Here is a 16763-nt window from a genome sequence, read left to right on the forward strand (position 1 = left end):
AAAATCCAGTCCTTAAACAACACACTAAATAAATGGAAGGGTTCTTTTATTTTTCACTTTTTTTTTTTTTTTTTTTTAAGAACAAGCCACCCTGTCCTCATCCTCATTTACCACATTAAGTTCACTTTACTCCTCTACAAATTATTTATCAAATGCAGATCGCTTGGCAATATAAAACACAGAAGGAAATGAAGGGAAGATTATTTCCTTCCTAAAAATAGTTGAGAGACTTCAGTGACCAACACTGTAAACATTCTTTAAAATGTTTTTACATTGATTTTGGTTCTACATTACTAGATGGTAGAGCTGGGTGATCTTGTGGGTCTTTTCCAACCTTGGGGATTCTGTAATTTAACCATATAGAGTACATGCTCAGCTAAGACTACTTCTGTAACTGAAAATCAACATTCTTAGAAATTCTTACCTGTACAAAAGTGTTTATAGAGAAATTCAATAGTTGCAAGTAAGCTCCTTGGCACAACATAACCAAAAACAGCCATCCAGTGCTTTTTGTAGCACTGCAGTAAGTTTGCTAACGTCCATGGTGGCTTTAAATATAGTATCTGAAAGATAACACATTTCAAAAGTCAAACAGACATGTCCAGTTCTGTTCTTCAATAACATTACTCGCACTTGCTGAAGCAGAACTCCAACGATTCCTCAGAAATAAAGTTATATTTAGATTTAACAAACCAAAGTTATCTATTTAGAAATTTTGATTCAGCAATATCATTGGATGTCCATGAAGAAGCACCCAGTGCACAATAATAACCTTTCAACATTTGCATAATTTTTCATTCTCCTTTTCTCAAATATTCAAAACACCCTTTAGTAATCTCTTAATGCATTACCTATGTACAAAAGCCAGAACAAAAGTAAATATGCCTTTGATTTTCTACAATTATCCTTCAACTTCTTTTTAGTAAGAATATGCACACTTTTCATAGCTGTGTCTATTATGTGCATATTACAATTAAATTGTAATTTATTGCTATGAAGTAAAACCAGAATTTGGAAAGATGTTGACAGGAACCAGTTAAGCTAATTGTAAATGCCTAATTACTTAGCAACTAATCAAAACTCCATCCTGTGAAATAGTAAGCATCCCATGCAAACAACTCTTTTAAGATCACAGAGGTATATGCACAGTAAAAGCAGTGTATAATTTAAAAATGTATTGTAACTGCGTATATATTTTATACGAACAGTACTTTTGAAAAAGCAAGTGCTTAGAGGTTAACATCCCTGTAATTCTGTATCTGCAATGTAGTGTGTGAATAATTATACTCATGTGGTATATAAAAGCACTCTGATGGGAAACAAATGCTTTCAACAAGTGTAACGTTGTATAAAATATTATATATATTATATAAATCACATAAAATGTGATAGAATATTTTATTGAAGGATATATTTACAATTCAACGATTTAAACACACAGAAAAGTCAAAGTGCAGTGAAATTAATACAAAAAGTTTGGAAAATTCATACTGCACAGCCACATAGCCAGAATTTCTATTACCATATTATTATCACTGCAGGAATTACTGGTCAGATAGAATCATCTTGTCATAAAATGAAATTGTAAAATTAAACACTCATGTTAAGCAGACTGTTACATTAATAAATTACAAGACTTAGCCGCCAGTTTAACACAGGTAAAGAAATCATTGAAATATTAAACCTCTTAATATTTGAAATACCAAGAAAGATGACATATGAAACTACCTCCATCCATAGGTTTCCAAATACAATTTTCATTTCAGTCTCCAAAATACAAGATAAAGCTTCTCCTAAGTTCTTTTCAAGATCTGGAATTATATTCGGAAATTGAGAAGTAAGATGAGTATCACTTCTTTCTGTTTTCTGGAAAGTAAGATGAGCATCACTTTCTTTTGTTTTCTGGAATTCTCTATCTGTAAAGCCAACAGCAATAAAAGATACTAATTGCAACAGCTTCTATAGCTGATATAGGCTGATAGGATACAAATCACTTGTTCCCGTAAATAAAAGACAGACTGTACTTTACACTGTGGTACAAAGCAGATAAGGTACACCTAATCAGATTTCAAGCATTTCCAGTTATACTCATTTGTACTGTGGATCTTTTTATTTATGAGCAACTAAACAAGACAATCTAATTTCCCCAAGGTATTATTCATTTGTGCTATCACTTATTCGTTCTTAAATACCTCAGATTATATACAGGCAGTGGAGCTATCAGCAAGCATGAGAAGATCACTGCTTACCACTGCAAGCTGTATTTGCATCTTTTGAAACATTAGCAAGTAACACAAGAATCTAGCTCTACTGATTGGGATGCCAGAAAAAGTAAAGGATGAGCTCAGTATAAAGGCTTTACAACTAAGCAAGAATAGAACCCAAACTCTTCAACTGGAAACATCAGTTTTCAGTCCTGTAATGTAGGACACAGTTTAAAGGACTGTAAACAAAGGTAATTCATGCTGTATTTCGTTTTGTTATTCTGTAAAATGAAAAGATGCCATGTGAATTTCCTCACATTGTAAGAGACAAATTTTTTAATAAAGGTCTCAAACTTTCAAGAAACTGCTTACCTTTGAAAACAGAAAACCTATCCAAAACAAACACTGAGGATTCAAACTGTATAAAAATTGAGACTATATAACTATTTTCCCTCTCCTACGTTGATCAGTAGGTCTCAAAAGCCAGTGTATGTTTATGCACGCATTAAGCAAACTTACCACATTTCGACTGCTGCAGTTCCAGGCAGTTCAGATGCTTGTTAACATTCAGGTTCAGCAGAGCAGTAACCAAATCCACTTTACAGAGTGCCTTGACCTCACATACAATGGCTTTATTGCATAAATTTTTGTCATCTCTAGGAAAAGATAATTAATTTTTGACATAAAACTGACAGTACTTAACATTACGTAATAAGTTATGAATAAAGCACTGAAAGATTTGAATCCTGTAAGCTTATTTTGTGATCTTCTGTATATAAGAAAGTACACCTTCTTACGAGATTAGAATCAGTTCAGAAAAAAAAAAAAAAAACCCAAACAGAAAATGAACTGAACTAGCTACTTTGAAAGAGTATTTGTCAGGCTCTGAGCTTGCTTTAAGAAAAACAAAACCACAAGTACTGCAGTAGTGATGCTTAGCTGCTATGATCTTAGAATGCAGACAAGGGTATGATTTGAAGACACTCATACCTTATTACACTGATATAATACAGCCCCATTTTCCATAAAGTGCTGGCTGAGTTATATTCACAGATACCACCCTGAGGCACATATACTGTAGCACAACTGTTACAAACTTGTGCTCTGGTACTCTCTCGCAAATTCCCATTGCTTACACTGATAAAGGCATTTTCAGATGAAAAGCACTTTAAAGGTCACCAGCAACACGTTCTGTTCTTTACACAGAAAAATCTAAAGGGTGAGAGAGCTGGGGCTCTTCAGCCTAGAGAAGAGAAGGCTCTGAGGCCACATTATAGTGCCCTTCCAGTACTTGAAGGGGCCTGCAGGAAAGCTGGGAAGGAACTTTTTACAACAGACTTTCGTAGCAACAGAATGAGGGGAAATAGCTTTAAACTGGAAGAAAGTAGATTTAGACTAGATACTAGGAATAAAGTCTTTACTGTGAGGGTGGTGAGACACTGGAACAGGTTGCTCAGAGAGCTTGTGGATGCCCTCTCCCTGGAGGCATTCAAGGCCAGGCTGGATGGGGCTGTGAGCAACCCGGGCTATGGGAGGCATCCCTGTTTATAGCAGGGGGTTGGAACAAGATGGTCTTAAAGGTCCTTTCCAATACAAACCATTCTAACACTCTATGAAATAGTGTTTTCAGCAACAACCCAGTCTCACACATCAACTTACACAAACCAACTGATACATAGATAATCAACTTTATTTCCTGAAACATACCAACCTGTTTATGGTCTAGGAATACTAGTCTTTTAAAAAAATAGCTTCACATCACTTGTATCCAAGTGTATCCAAACCAAGAATCAATTCCAGAAACTCAGCAGTTATCATGCTGTTTATCACCCTCCCCCAACCCAGAGGCAAACCCACGTGGGCAGCTAACTGGATCTCAGCCATTAATAAAAATACATTTTTTAATCTCATAATTCCATAATTTGTTACAAATTTGAGTAAGATTTTGAAAATTTGAGTTATTCTTTCAAAAATTTTCAAGTTGGATAAACTTTACTTCAGGCTTTGTGCACTTGAAGGCAACTACAGCTACAATCTTCATGTTTTACTGTACAGCAGCTTCTAAGAGAGCAACTGCTCCTCAGAAGCTTATTCCAGAAGCAGCTCTTCGTTTTAAGATACGATTTGAAAATGCTGTATCTGGCATAAGACTACCTTAAATTTCGTAACAGCTCAAGAAACACCCAGGAACTCACGTGCACAGTATAACAACAGCTTGAGGAAAGAGGCTCTGGTACTGCAGACAACACTGTAACACACGATCATCGTTGTTCTCATCACACAGGCCATCTGCAAATTTAGTTAAAGCAGTGCTGACAGGTATAGAAACAACTAAGCAGAAGAAACACTTCATTGCAGTCACGGTACTATTTTTAAATGCAGCACTCCCTAGACAAGGACAGAGTAGTGAATTCAAAGCACAGATCTGAGCTTTGAATTCCAAGGTTCTGCTCCTCTCAAAGAACACTACCGGTGGGGCAGAAAACTTCCAGTGAGCCCTGCACAAACTTCTCAGCATGTTAGATTCTATGACAATGAATGAAAAGCGTAAAACAGACCCTTAGCTTGTAGATTAAAAAAAAAGAAAAAAGATGAATTTTCATTAAGTAATTACCCACATAGCAACTTAATAGATGCAATTTAAAGTGAGAAATAATCGATAAAATGACAGTGAACATCTGCATACTATAGCCATAGGATATGCTCTGAAAACTCCTGTAAGCAATTAGGAAGTTTTAATTAGCAAACTGCAAAGTCAGAGCAAAGACCATATTAAATTACAAATTTAGAGCAGAAGTTCACATGAGGATTAAGTGCTCCAAGCCAAACTGTCTGCATGTCTTACATATTTTTTGTGAAGCAAGTTGCATGGATTGCCCCCACAGTTTTGGATCCTGATTTTTGAGACACGCATAGATGAACTGGACTGCAGGAACAGCCTTTTGTCGAACATGCACTAACATCTTCCCCTTCTTCAAGTTGTCCAACTCTTGTAAAACAACCCAGGGAATTATCAAGGCAAGTTTGCCAATGCCTACAATGAAAAAAAGGCCAAAAAACAGACATTTTGTAAGGCCAACTGAAGTCCCACAGTTAAATTTTATTTCTAACACTTTATTTATATAAGCTCATGCTTTTTTTTTTGTTTTTGTTTTTAACTAATAGTTTTCATATTTAGTGCTCAAGAAATACCTAGCATTAAAAACGAGCCAGTGAAATCAACCAAGCTCCCTCTTTCATTAAACCTCAAACTAAAAGTTGGTTACAGGTTAAAAAACAAACAAACAAAAAAAAAAAAACAACTACCAAACGAACAAGAGGAATAAAAAATTTTAATCAAGGAAGTATACTGACAGCAGTGGGTAGCAGTATTATAAAACACAGTGATCAACGTCCTGTTACATACTCACTGTAATACTTTAGAGCAAGGTAACAGCAGCTGAAAAGAACAGGCTAAAAACACTGGAGGAACCACAGCAGTCACTGTGCAAAACCAATCAGTAAATAAAAGAGCAGTGGGTTGTGCTAATTCTCAACCAACATTCTTAAGCAAACAACAGGAAGAATGGCTACTGGACCATACTTTTACTTGCATCTAAGTACTTTTTTCAGCTTCAAAACTATTACAAATGCATGATAAATGGAATACATTATAAATATTATAAATGGAATAATGGTAATTCAGAGATTTCATAACTGCTTTCTTGGTCCACCCAGGACAAATACTTAATTATATGCCTTCTCATTCACGTGCTAAGAATGCAATTTTTAAGATATCCACTAGCATCCACCTGCTTTGTAGTAAATAGGTAGTAGTCTGCAATCTTCTAAACATTTTCATAATTGGTCTGGTGTTTAATTGCAAAATTAAAAAACAATACATTTAAGGTAGCAGTTCCCAGTTTACACAACACAATTCCTATCTTGACAAATAGACAATCTGACACACTCTTGGAAATTACTTGGAGTCTTACTAACATTATTTTCTACACGGCTGGACTACCTGCATTCGTTATCTAAATGAATAAACCACCACAATTATTCTTACAGTTTCGAAATATGTCTAACAAGAACTAATAAGCACAATCCTAATTCTGCTAACAGTAAATCATTGTTACCACTAGTAATGGACTAGATGTTTCAATGTTTCTCTCAAATATTTTTATCAATGACCTTGAGCTGCAGCTCACATGGTGAATTACATTATCATTACATCATTATTACATCATACAACCATTTCCTGAGCTGTATCAAAAGAGGGGTGGCCAGGAGGGCAACAGAAAGTGATTGAAACCCCCCTACCCTACTCTTCAGAGGCCCGACTGGAGTACTGCATACAGGCCCATGATCCCTGGCTCAGGAAAAACACAGAGCTGTTGGTGTGATGTGGAGGAATGGCTACGTGACAAAGGGCACGTAAACATGATACAGCTCGCTGATCACGAGTTTGAGAATTACAGAACCCAGCTTGTCTGAATTGTTAAGTGGCAAGGACACAGGACATGGTGGATACAAATAGACAGAAGCAGTAACCAAAGGAACGAAGATGGGAGGGATTGGCATTCAGCTTTAAGCACCAATGATGAGCTCGCTTTTGCACTACATATGAGTATTATTAAGACATGTGTAAAAGAGAATCTTTGGTAATCAATAAACAAGACTCGTTGATCATTCATATTGAGTACCAGGTGCCTTGTTACCACAGTGTGAGACCAGAAGAAGAGCACAAAGATGTTTAGGGGGATGGAATACCCCTCCTGTGACAGGATAGGGGAGTTGCTGGGCTTGTTCAGCCTGGAGAAGAGAGACTCCAGGGACCAAGAGGGAAGGGGCAACCTCAAAGACAGCAAGGGATGCAAACATGCCCCTGTTGGGGGCAACAAGCAGACAGCCCACCAGCCTGTCCCACCTTTCCCAGGTGCCTTTACAGAACAGCTATGGGGCTCTGTATGCAGCATGGGAAATAAACAGGAGGAGCTAGAAACCGTGGCACAGTTGGGAAAGTATGACCTAACTGCTATCACAGAAACATGATGGGATGAATCTCACGATTGCAATACCAATTGAGGACCACAGGCTTTTCAGAAGGGACAGACAGGATAGGAGGGGTGGCAGAACTGCCCTCTCTGTTAGGAAGTGGATCGACTGCCAAGAGCTGTGTCTGAGGAACAGCCAGATCAGGTTGAGAGCTTGTGAGTAAAAACCAAGGATTGTTCCAGTAAGGGGCATTTAGTAGTTGGGGTCTGCTGCAGCCCACCTGATCAGGAGGAACCTGTTGACAAGGCCTTCTTGCTTCAGCTGCAGAACGTGCCACACTCATGGACTCCTGTCCTGATGGGGGATTTGAACCACCCGGATACCTGCTGGGATAGCAGCACAGAGGGGGGCAGACAATTCCTGCAGTGTCAAGAACAATTTCCTGGTCCAGATAATAGACAAGACTAGACCAACCCAAGGTGAAGCCTTACTGGACCTGGTGCTCCAATGCAGAGAAGAGCATTAGAGAGGTTAACTGGAGGCAGCCTGGGCTACAGTGACCATGCCTCAGTGGAGTTTGTGATCTTGAAGAATACAGGCCTGGCAAAAAGCAGAGGTGATGTGCTTCAGGAGAGCAAACTTCCAGCTGCTCAAGGAACTGCTGAGTGGAATCCCCTGGGAAACTGTCCTTAAGGTATGGGCACAGAGCAAAGCTGGCAGCTCTTTAAGGATACTCTTCTGAGAGCACAATGGCTCTCTATCCTCAACAAAAGAAGTAGAGCAGGGGAGGCAAGCAACACTGTGGCTGTGCGAAGACCTGCAGCTTAAATTGAGAGAAAAGAGGGAAATGTACAGAAAGTGGAAGCAGGGTTGTGTAGTCTGGGAGAAATACAGGGCTGTTGTCCATGTGTGTAGAGATAGGATTAGGAAAGATAAGGCACAGATGGAGCTGAACTTGGCAAGGGATGTGAAAGATAACAAGAAGGGGTTCTACAGGTACACGGACAGGAGGAAATAGGCCAAGGAGAGAGAGCGCCCTCTGACAAAAGGTAATGGGGAGCTGCCTTCCTCAGACATAGAAAAAGCTGAGGTACTCAATAAGTGCTTTGCCTCAGCCTTCACAGGTGATCAGGCTTCCCACTGCTAGGACCCAGAGCCTGTAGGGGAAGGTGTGGGGAGTAGGATCTGTCCCACTGTCACAGTGGAAAAGTCCAAGTCCCCCTTATGAAACTGAACATGTATAAGTCCATGGGGCTGGATGATATCCAGCCTAGGGTTCTGAGAGATGGCTGATGTGGTTGCCGAGCCGCTCTCCATCATATTTAAAAATCATGGCTGTCTGGTCAAGTCCCCAGTGACTGGAAAAAGGGAAATGTTACTCCCATCTTTAAGAAAAGGAGAAAGGAAGTCCCGGGGAACTACAGGTCAGTAAGCCTCACCTCTCTGCCTGGGAACATCACGGAGCAGATCCTCCTAGAAGCTATGTTAAGGTACACATGAGGCAAAGAGGTGTTTGGAGATAGCCAGCATGGCTGCACCAAGTGCAGATCGTGCCTGACCAAACCGGTGGTCTTCTATGATGGAGTGACAGCATTGGTGGATGGGGGAATGGCGGTGGATGTCATCTACCTGGACTTCTTCAAGGCCTTTGACATGGTCCCTCACCACATCCTTCTCTCTAAATTGAAGAGGTGTGGATTTAAAGGATGGATTGCTCAATGGATTAGGAATTGGCTGATCACAGCTAAAGGGCTGTGATCAGTGGTTCTGTATCAGGGTGCAGGCCGGTCACAAGCGGTGTCCCTCAGGGGTCGGTCTTGGGACCGGTGTTCTTCAACATCTTCATCAATGACAGACGATGGCACTGAGTGCACCCTCAGCAAGTTTGCAGATGACACCAATCTGAGCGGTGCAGTCAATACACTGGAGGGAAGGGAAGCCATCCAGAGGGACCTGGACAGGCTGGAGAAGTGAAAACCTAATGAGGTTCGATAAGGCCAAATGCAGGGTGCTGCATTGGGTCAGGGCAATCAGGTATTTATACAGACTGAGGGAAGATCTTGAGAGCAGCCCTGCAGAGAAGGACTTGGGGGTCCTGGACAAGAAGCTGGACATGAGCCAGCAGTGTGCGCTTGCAGCCCAGGCCAACTGTGTTCTGGGCTGCATTAAAAAAGGGGTGACGGAGGCGATTGTCTCCCTCTACTCAGCTCTTGTGAGGCCCCATCTGCAGTACTGTGTCCAGGCCCACAGTACAGGAAGGACGTGGAGCTCTTGGAGCGGCTCCAGAGGAGGGCACTAAGATGATCAGAGGGCTGGAACAGATCTCCTATGAGGAAAGGTTGAGGGAACTGGGCTTGTTTAGCTTGGAGAAGAGAAGGCTGCGGGGAGACCTCATTGTGGCCTTCCAGTACTTGAAGGGAGTGTATAAACAGGAAGAGGAATGGCTGTTTACAAGGGTGGATGGTGATAGGAGAAGGGGGAATGGCTTTAAACTGAGACATGAGAGGTTTAGGTTACATACTAGGAGGAAGTAGATAGGAGGAAGTTTTTCATAGAGACACTCTGGAGCAGGTTGCCCAAGGAGGTTGTGGATGCCCCATCCCTGGAGGCATTCAAGGGCAGGCTGGATGTGGCTCTGGGCAGCCTGGTCTGCTAGTTGGTGACCCTGCACATAGCAGGGGGTTGGAACTGGATGATCATTGAGGTCCTTTTCAACCCAGGCCATTCTGTGACTCTATAACCCCTCACTGTGACCATCCAGTACTTGAGGGGAGCTACAGGAGGGAGATCAACTTTTTATGTGGGCAGACAGTGTCAGGACAAGGGGGAATGGTTTTAAACTAAGCGAGAGGAGATTTTGGTTAGATGTTAAGGCAAAATTCTTTACTCAGAGGGCAGTGAGGCCCGTCACAGGCTGCCCAGAGAAGCTGTGGTTGCCCCCTTCCTGGAGGCATTCAAGACCAAGTTGGAAGGGTCCCTCAGCAGCCTGATCTGGTAGATGGCAACAAGCCCACAGCAGGGGGAGTGGAACTGGATGGGCTTTACTGTTTTTTTCCAAGTCACTCTGTGATTCTTTGAAGACATATTTACTGAGAATTTAAGTGCATAGGTATAAGCATAGTAGGCTTTACTTAATATCTGAACTTTTCTTAAGAAGCCTATCTGGGTTCAGAGAACCAGCACTGTAAGTGAGAGCCTCCTGGCTCATACGAAACCTACTGTCTTTTTAAGCTTAGATGTTTTCTGTTGTTGCTGTTTGTTTGTTTCATGCAGCCTGAAATTCTTATATCTGTTTCTCCCAAAAATTCTGGTTGATCACCATGTATTCACATACCTGGTATATCCTCAGATTTCAGGGACTTGACAAACTCAAGGTGACTAATCATTATATTTGTGTCAATCACCACTAGTATGTTCAGACCGGAAGAAGTCTCTGGCAAAAAGAATAATAGCACAGTTATTATTCTTAGCAAATCAGTTGTCTGCTCACTACACAGGGCACTAACTGATTTTAATAACCAAATGCTTGTACCACCAAGAAACACAAGATTATGACATACCAGCATAAATATTTAAATCCTGTTCTGGAAGATCTATTTCCATACTTGTCAGTTCTCCACAGGTCTGTACTACAGATTGGGCCATCCTCTTTTCAATACGAGCAACATGCAAATCCTCAACTATCTGCATCTACAATAAAAAATATGTGCACTTCTGAAATCAATTATGGGTAAGAAATCACTTTTGAATTGTTTCAAAAAAATTTACTTTTGCGTTAATTACTTTGTTCAGCTGACTAAAACTGAAAGACAAAAAAAATTGAGTTGATACAGAAAGTGTAAAGCTGTGAGTATCTTTTGCCTAATCTCCAGTATAAGAAGTCCACAAAAAGACATCAAAAATGCAGCCAAGAAATCTTTGTTCTGAGAAATCTTTCGGCCTAGTATCCAAAACTTTTCTTCCATTTTTTGTTAAATAACCTGCAAGTAACCTGTCAGATGTTTCTCAAAAAAAAAAAAAAAAAAGTCTCTCCCCCTACTGGAACGCAAGAGGTTGGAAAATGAGACAGCTGAGTATGCAAGCAAGTATGAAGGTCCCTGGTGTTACAAAGAGTAAGAAGAAGGCAATCTTCCTATCTCAAAGAGTTCCTGATTACTATTTGAGCAAGTTTGTTTAGTATTTGAAAAAAAGGTTCCAAGTATTTAGATCATATAGATCTTAGACCAGCAATGCAAAATATTAGGAAAGGCCATGGAACTTCTAACTGCACAACATCAATGCCATGAATTGTAAATTCCATCTAACAAGTGTTAAATGAAAGCATTACTAACCTCTTGGTCGCCTTCTGGGTATTCACAGCCTTGAGGCAATGGAAAGGTTGCACTGCTTTGAGGGGATGGAAAGCCCTGCAGGAAAAATTAAAAACAACAACATACCAACATCACAGAGTATCAATTAAGACTGAGGAAAAAGCATCAAGTTTTTTACTCCTGTCAAGAGTCAGAATATAGCGCTTTAATATTATACAAGTACACTTACTTAACTTTTGGGTAGATTTTATATTATCTCTTACTTGGTAGGAGTCAGATGCGATTGAAAACTCAAAAGAAACAAATAATAATAGAAACAGAACTAGCTTGACTAAGCATTTAGTAGAGCAGATAAGCATTTTAACATGATTTATAGTGTGACCAGAAAAATCCATCTAGCAGGCTATGGGATCCTGAACCTTGCAAGAAGGCAAGTCTACTTACATACAAACTGCCTGCCATTCAGAAACCAGCCTAGAACAGACATTTGCGTAATACAGAAATAACTGAGTTCTCATTACCTGCTTAAAACAAAATGCGGTGGCTTCAAAGTCCCCTTTTTCAGTCCCTGAATTACAACTAACTCGATCAGCATCCTGTTTTTTCCATTTACAACAGTCCCATTGCTGCAGTGTTTCAGTTGAGCAGTGTGATGTATGCTTGTCAGCATGTTGATTTTTCTTAGAAAACTCCTTATATTCTTCTTCATACTTTTCTTCACAAGTCCTAGATAACATATTTGACTTCTTACTGACAGGTCTATCATGACACGCAATCTCTGTAGAGACTGTGCTAGGTAGCTTTTTTTGAATTTTTTGAATTCTGACATCTTCACTCGTTTTTCTAGATCTGTCTGCCTTTTTATGAGGTACATATAAATTATACACAGATGACTTCAGTTGTCCCAACACAGTTTGTTCAACTTTTACCTTTGGCTTACAGAGTTCAACTTTGTTTTTCTTCACCACCTTGTCTCTCTGAACCACAAAGCTATGACAGTGTCTTTTTCTTTCTTTACCATCAAAAGGACCTTTGTTATGATCTTCCCTGCTAGTTGTCACTACATCAGCAGTGCCTGTACTTTTTCCATGTTTAGCTTCTTTGGATTTAAATTGTATAACTATTCTCTTTCGCTTTTCAGATTTGATTAAAGAATTAGCTGTGGTTTTGCTTCCATTTGGAGATTCTCCTTGGGATTGTCCATCAGCACAAGTATTAGAACTTCGGTATTGTTTCTTCTCTTGTCTGCCTTTCTCTGTTTTGAATCTACAGAAATTTTACCAAAAAAAAAAAAAAAAAAAGTCATGTAATCTAGCTCAGTTAACATAATACAAGAAAAAAACAGCAAGAAACACTGCCTTCGATTTAGGCAGTAATAACTGCATATTTATGGGTACCACTTTGATGTATATTTAAACAAGAACTTGCAACATCTGTCCTCTATGAAGCTTGCTGTAGGGCTTTCATTATTTACATCTTTGGCTGTAGAGCCATTTCAAAGTACCAAAATAAGAAAAAGCTTTTTTTGTATTTTACTACCTGGAGAGATGTCCTTATACAGTTTATTCTCATCTTAACACACAGATGAATTTTAACAGCATTTTAATTATATGTAGGGTGTATCACCCTAAAGATCAAGCATGCAGCAGTTAGGCTTGGTCACACACTGCCAAGCACTTAATGGCCCTTAAATAGGGCAGAATAAACAGACTGAGTAACTTGGAAAAGGAACAACTGAGGGAAATACATAAACTTTCTACAGGAATCATGATATGAAAACTGAATAAGAAATTACTTCTTATAAAACCAGAGAAAATATTCATTAAATTTATCAGACACTAGGTGTAAAATACCCCTGACACTTACTCCCATGCCCTATAACAATACTATGGAAGTGCTGAAGAGGTAAAGGCCATTTAAGAAATGCCTGTAGAACAGATAACTTGAATGTCCTGACAAATATGCAACAAGATTTTGCCATGATTAAGAAACAGACCAAAGCTTTACCATCTCAGGATTCATAAGAACATTCATACTCTATATTACTTTTCAAATACTTTTTACACTTGCTATGCTTAAGGTGAAAGGTTGCTTTATTTGTCTCAAGTAGCCTACATTTTGCTAACAGAACATGAAATATGTGGTACAGACCAACAAGGTACTGCTCAAGGCAGGAAAAAAAAAAAAGGCTTTTTATAACAGTAGTATTGGAAGGATACTATTCCTACTTTATTTGAAGTGTAATGGTATACTTTATAGTTTAAAATTGTTTGAATCCTGTTTTCTCAACAACCTCAAACTGACTAGTTCAGGCAGAATCCACCCATAAATCTACTCATTAGTGCAATGCCAACACTTCAGTTAAATTGCCATATTTTATTTACTGAAAACAAAAGTAGAAAACAATAAATTAATACTTAAATTCAGTATTCAAAACAATCCAATGGTAGTTATATTTAATGCCACAGAATTTACCTTTGAAATTCTGTCTGTCTGTCCACAGTTTGACTATACGACTCTGTGACTTCAGAGTTCTGAAAGAAAGAAAAAAAGCCCAAGAGAAAATTGCTGTAACAAACTCTTTACAAGACAGAACAAGCTATTATTTCACATTAGAATCACAGTGATTTTGAATAAGCTGACCTTAAAAAAGACAGCTACATGCCTCAAGGCCCAAAGGGGAGAAGTGTTACTAAATGTAGTTTTTCCCATAATCCTTTTTCCCAAACTCCTGTTTTTAATTTTCCACCCTTCAGCTTGCCCAGTATGGGAACCACTGAGCAGTCCTTAGGAATCAGCCCTGGAACATACTGTACGTGAATAGTCTCCACATATGGTGGCAGCACCTACCAGAGACAAGTGGTACGCTGGCACAGGCTGCCTAGAGAGGCCTGTGGATACTCCATCCCTGCAGACGTTCAGGGCCAGCTTGGATGAGATTCTGGGCAGTCTTATCTAGCAGCTGGCAGCTCTGCCCATGGCAGAGGGGTTGGAACTAGATGATTTTTAAGGCTCCCTCCAACCTAAGCCATTCTATCATTCTATGCCCTTCACTCATACGAAGGAAGTAGTAATGCGCTTTATTGACATGAGACAGTGACTTAACGGAGCTCAATGGTAAAAATGGCAGTGCTTTATCAAGGTTCAATTGCATGGCATGCTTGATTATGTATTGCGCAGAGGATTGAATCAGATGAAAATCATCAGGAAGACCTTGCTATGAGTCACAAGACTCAGAGTCAAACACCTTGCCTTCCTGACACCTTCCCAGAGGAGTACGGGAGCAGCTCACTCCAAGACTTGGTCAACAGTTATCTCTAAAGGATTGTATGCACCATCAATCCTTTTTATTACTTAGCTAAGACTACACAGTAAGCCAGCCATTAGTCACTCATCAAGTATTTGTTGTGGGTAAGAATTGTTTTTTTTAATCTCTAGGATTAAATAATCACTACTTTGACAAGCGCCCCTGCTCAAGGGGAAATCCTGGTGTGGGGCCCTCTGCCATGTGGGAGAGCTGAAGGGGCTCTGGGCTGTCCCCTTCTTATGGGGTGAGACCTGGTGGATGAAAAGCTTAACATGACCCAGCAGTGTGCTCTTGCAGCTCAGAAAGCAAATGGAATCCTGGGCTCCTTCAGCAGAGGGGTGGCCAGCAGGAACAAGGAGGTGATTGTCCCTCTTTGCTCTGCTCTTGTAAGGCCCAACCTGCAATACTGTGTCCAGGTCTGGAGACCCTAGTACAAGAAAGATAGGGAGCTGTTGGAGAGGGTCCAGAGGAGAGCCACAAAGATGATCAGCAGCACCTTCCCTACAAAGACAGGCTGAGGGAGCTGGGCTTGTTCAGCCTGGAGAAGAGAAGGCTGTGGGGTGACCTCATTGCAGCCTTCAGTACCTAAAGGGAGCCTACAAACAGAAGGGGAGTCAACTCTTTGACAGGGTAGATAACTGCAGGACTAGGGGAAATGGTTTTAAGTTGAGGGAGGGAAGATTTAGGTTGGATGTCAGGGGGAAGTTCTTTACAGAGAGAGTGGTAAGGTGCTGGAACAGCTGCCCAGAAAGGCTGTGGATACCCCATCCATCCCTGGGGGTGTTCAAGACCAGGTTGGATGGGGCCCTGGGCAGCCTGGGCTGGTATTAAATGGAAAGGTGGCGGCCCTGCATGAGGCAGGGGGTTGGGGGTTCATTATTCTTGAGGCCCCTTCCAAGCCTGGCCGAATTCTGTGATTCTGTAAATAATAATGAGGAATTCAGGAAGAAAAGGAGGTACGAACATTTGGCTGTATTTTCTACATGAGTAGAAAATGTGTGTAACTCAGGTTATTAAATCTACCATATCACATTCATCTACAAATGCCTGCAAACGTTTTTTAGAAACATTCATATTAAGATAATTAAAAGCTCTCTCATCTCATATATGCTTCGCAAAATTAGAAAGAGTTAGCAAACTGGACTTATTAAACTACTGATTTACTGGTTATATATTATTTGCAGAAAACAACTTTCTAGAAGCATATACAAGCAATAACAAAAAAGAAGCAAAGCCACAGGAAAGCATCAGACTGGTAGCGGATGCGTTTGTATACAGATATATATCATGTACTAATAATCTAGATCTAATTTTAGTAATTGATTTGTATCTCAGTTGTTATGAAGAAGTATCTGAAAGTTGCTTTTTAAGATGCTAAAAAGTGCAATTTGTAAATAATCAGAAAATCAACATATATCAATACAAGATAAAGAATAACCAAAGAGGAGAATAATTTTGGTAAGTTTCATGCTCAACAGCCCTCACCAGACAGATATAGTATAATTTAAAATAAAATCCCTTAATTTCTGATACCTATCCTACCCGTGGGCTCTGGAGGAAAAGAGATCAGTTACCCAGCTGGAACTTGCAGCTATCTGAACATTCAACCCTCCTGCAGCTCTTGGTGAAGAGCATTTCATTTTAACATTGATTCATTCTTCCATCATAAAACTGCTAAATAATTCACTCTTCTCTTTCATGTGGGGATCCGATTAAAAATACAATGATGAAGATAATCCTACTTTGTCATCCTGGCCATTCAAACTGTCCTCCTTTATTTTCTTCAGTTTCTGTTTGGACATCTTTCAAACCTATGAAGAAAAGAAACAGCATTCCTGTTATGACTTCACATTTTTATTTCCTGCTGATAATAAAAAAAATACTGCAACTGCACTGAGAAAAAAATTCTCTTTAGTTTCCTCTTCACATTACACAGCCACAGCCAGTCTGAGCAGGGCACCAGGG

The 16763-nt window shown here is 39.9% G+C and overlaps 1 protein-coding gene across 1 annotated transcript in view; it reads right to left on the reverse strand.

Annotated features, from left to right (window-relative positions):
- Positions 1–16438, reverse strand: part of SWT1 (SWT1 RNA endoribonuclease homolog) — a gene marked incomplete at both ends in the record, with an annotated part of 34077 nt that extends 17639 nt beyond the window's left edge. Inside the window, 11 exons of the mRNA XM_079536135.1 lie at positions 425–563; positions 1729–1916; positions 2724–2860; positions 4400–4493; positions 5050–5238; positions 10516–10614; positions 10742–10871; positions 11513–11587; positions 12013–12757; positions 13967–14025; positions 16373–16438. Coding sequence (XP_079392261.1) covers positions 425–563; positions 1729–1916; positions 2724–2860; positions 4400–4493; positions 5050–5238; positions 10516–10614; positions 10742–10871; positions 11513–11587; positions 12013–12757; positions 13967–14025; positions 16373–16438 — 1921 coding nt within the window. The remainder of the gene's footprint in view (positions 1–424; positions 564–1728; positions 1917–2723; positions 2861–4399; positions 4494–5049; positions 5239–10515; positions 10615–10741; positions 10872–11512; positions 11588–12012; positions 12758–13966; positions 14026–16372) is intronic.
- Positions 16439–16763: the final 325 nt, after the last annotated feature.

This window comes from Tetrao urogallus (genome assembly GCF_951394365.1).
Source record: "Tetrao urogallus genome assembly, chromosome: 5".
NCBI lineage: Eukaryota > Metazoa > Chordata > Aves > Galliformes > Phasianidae > Tetrao > Tetrao urogallus.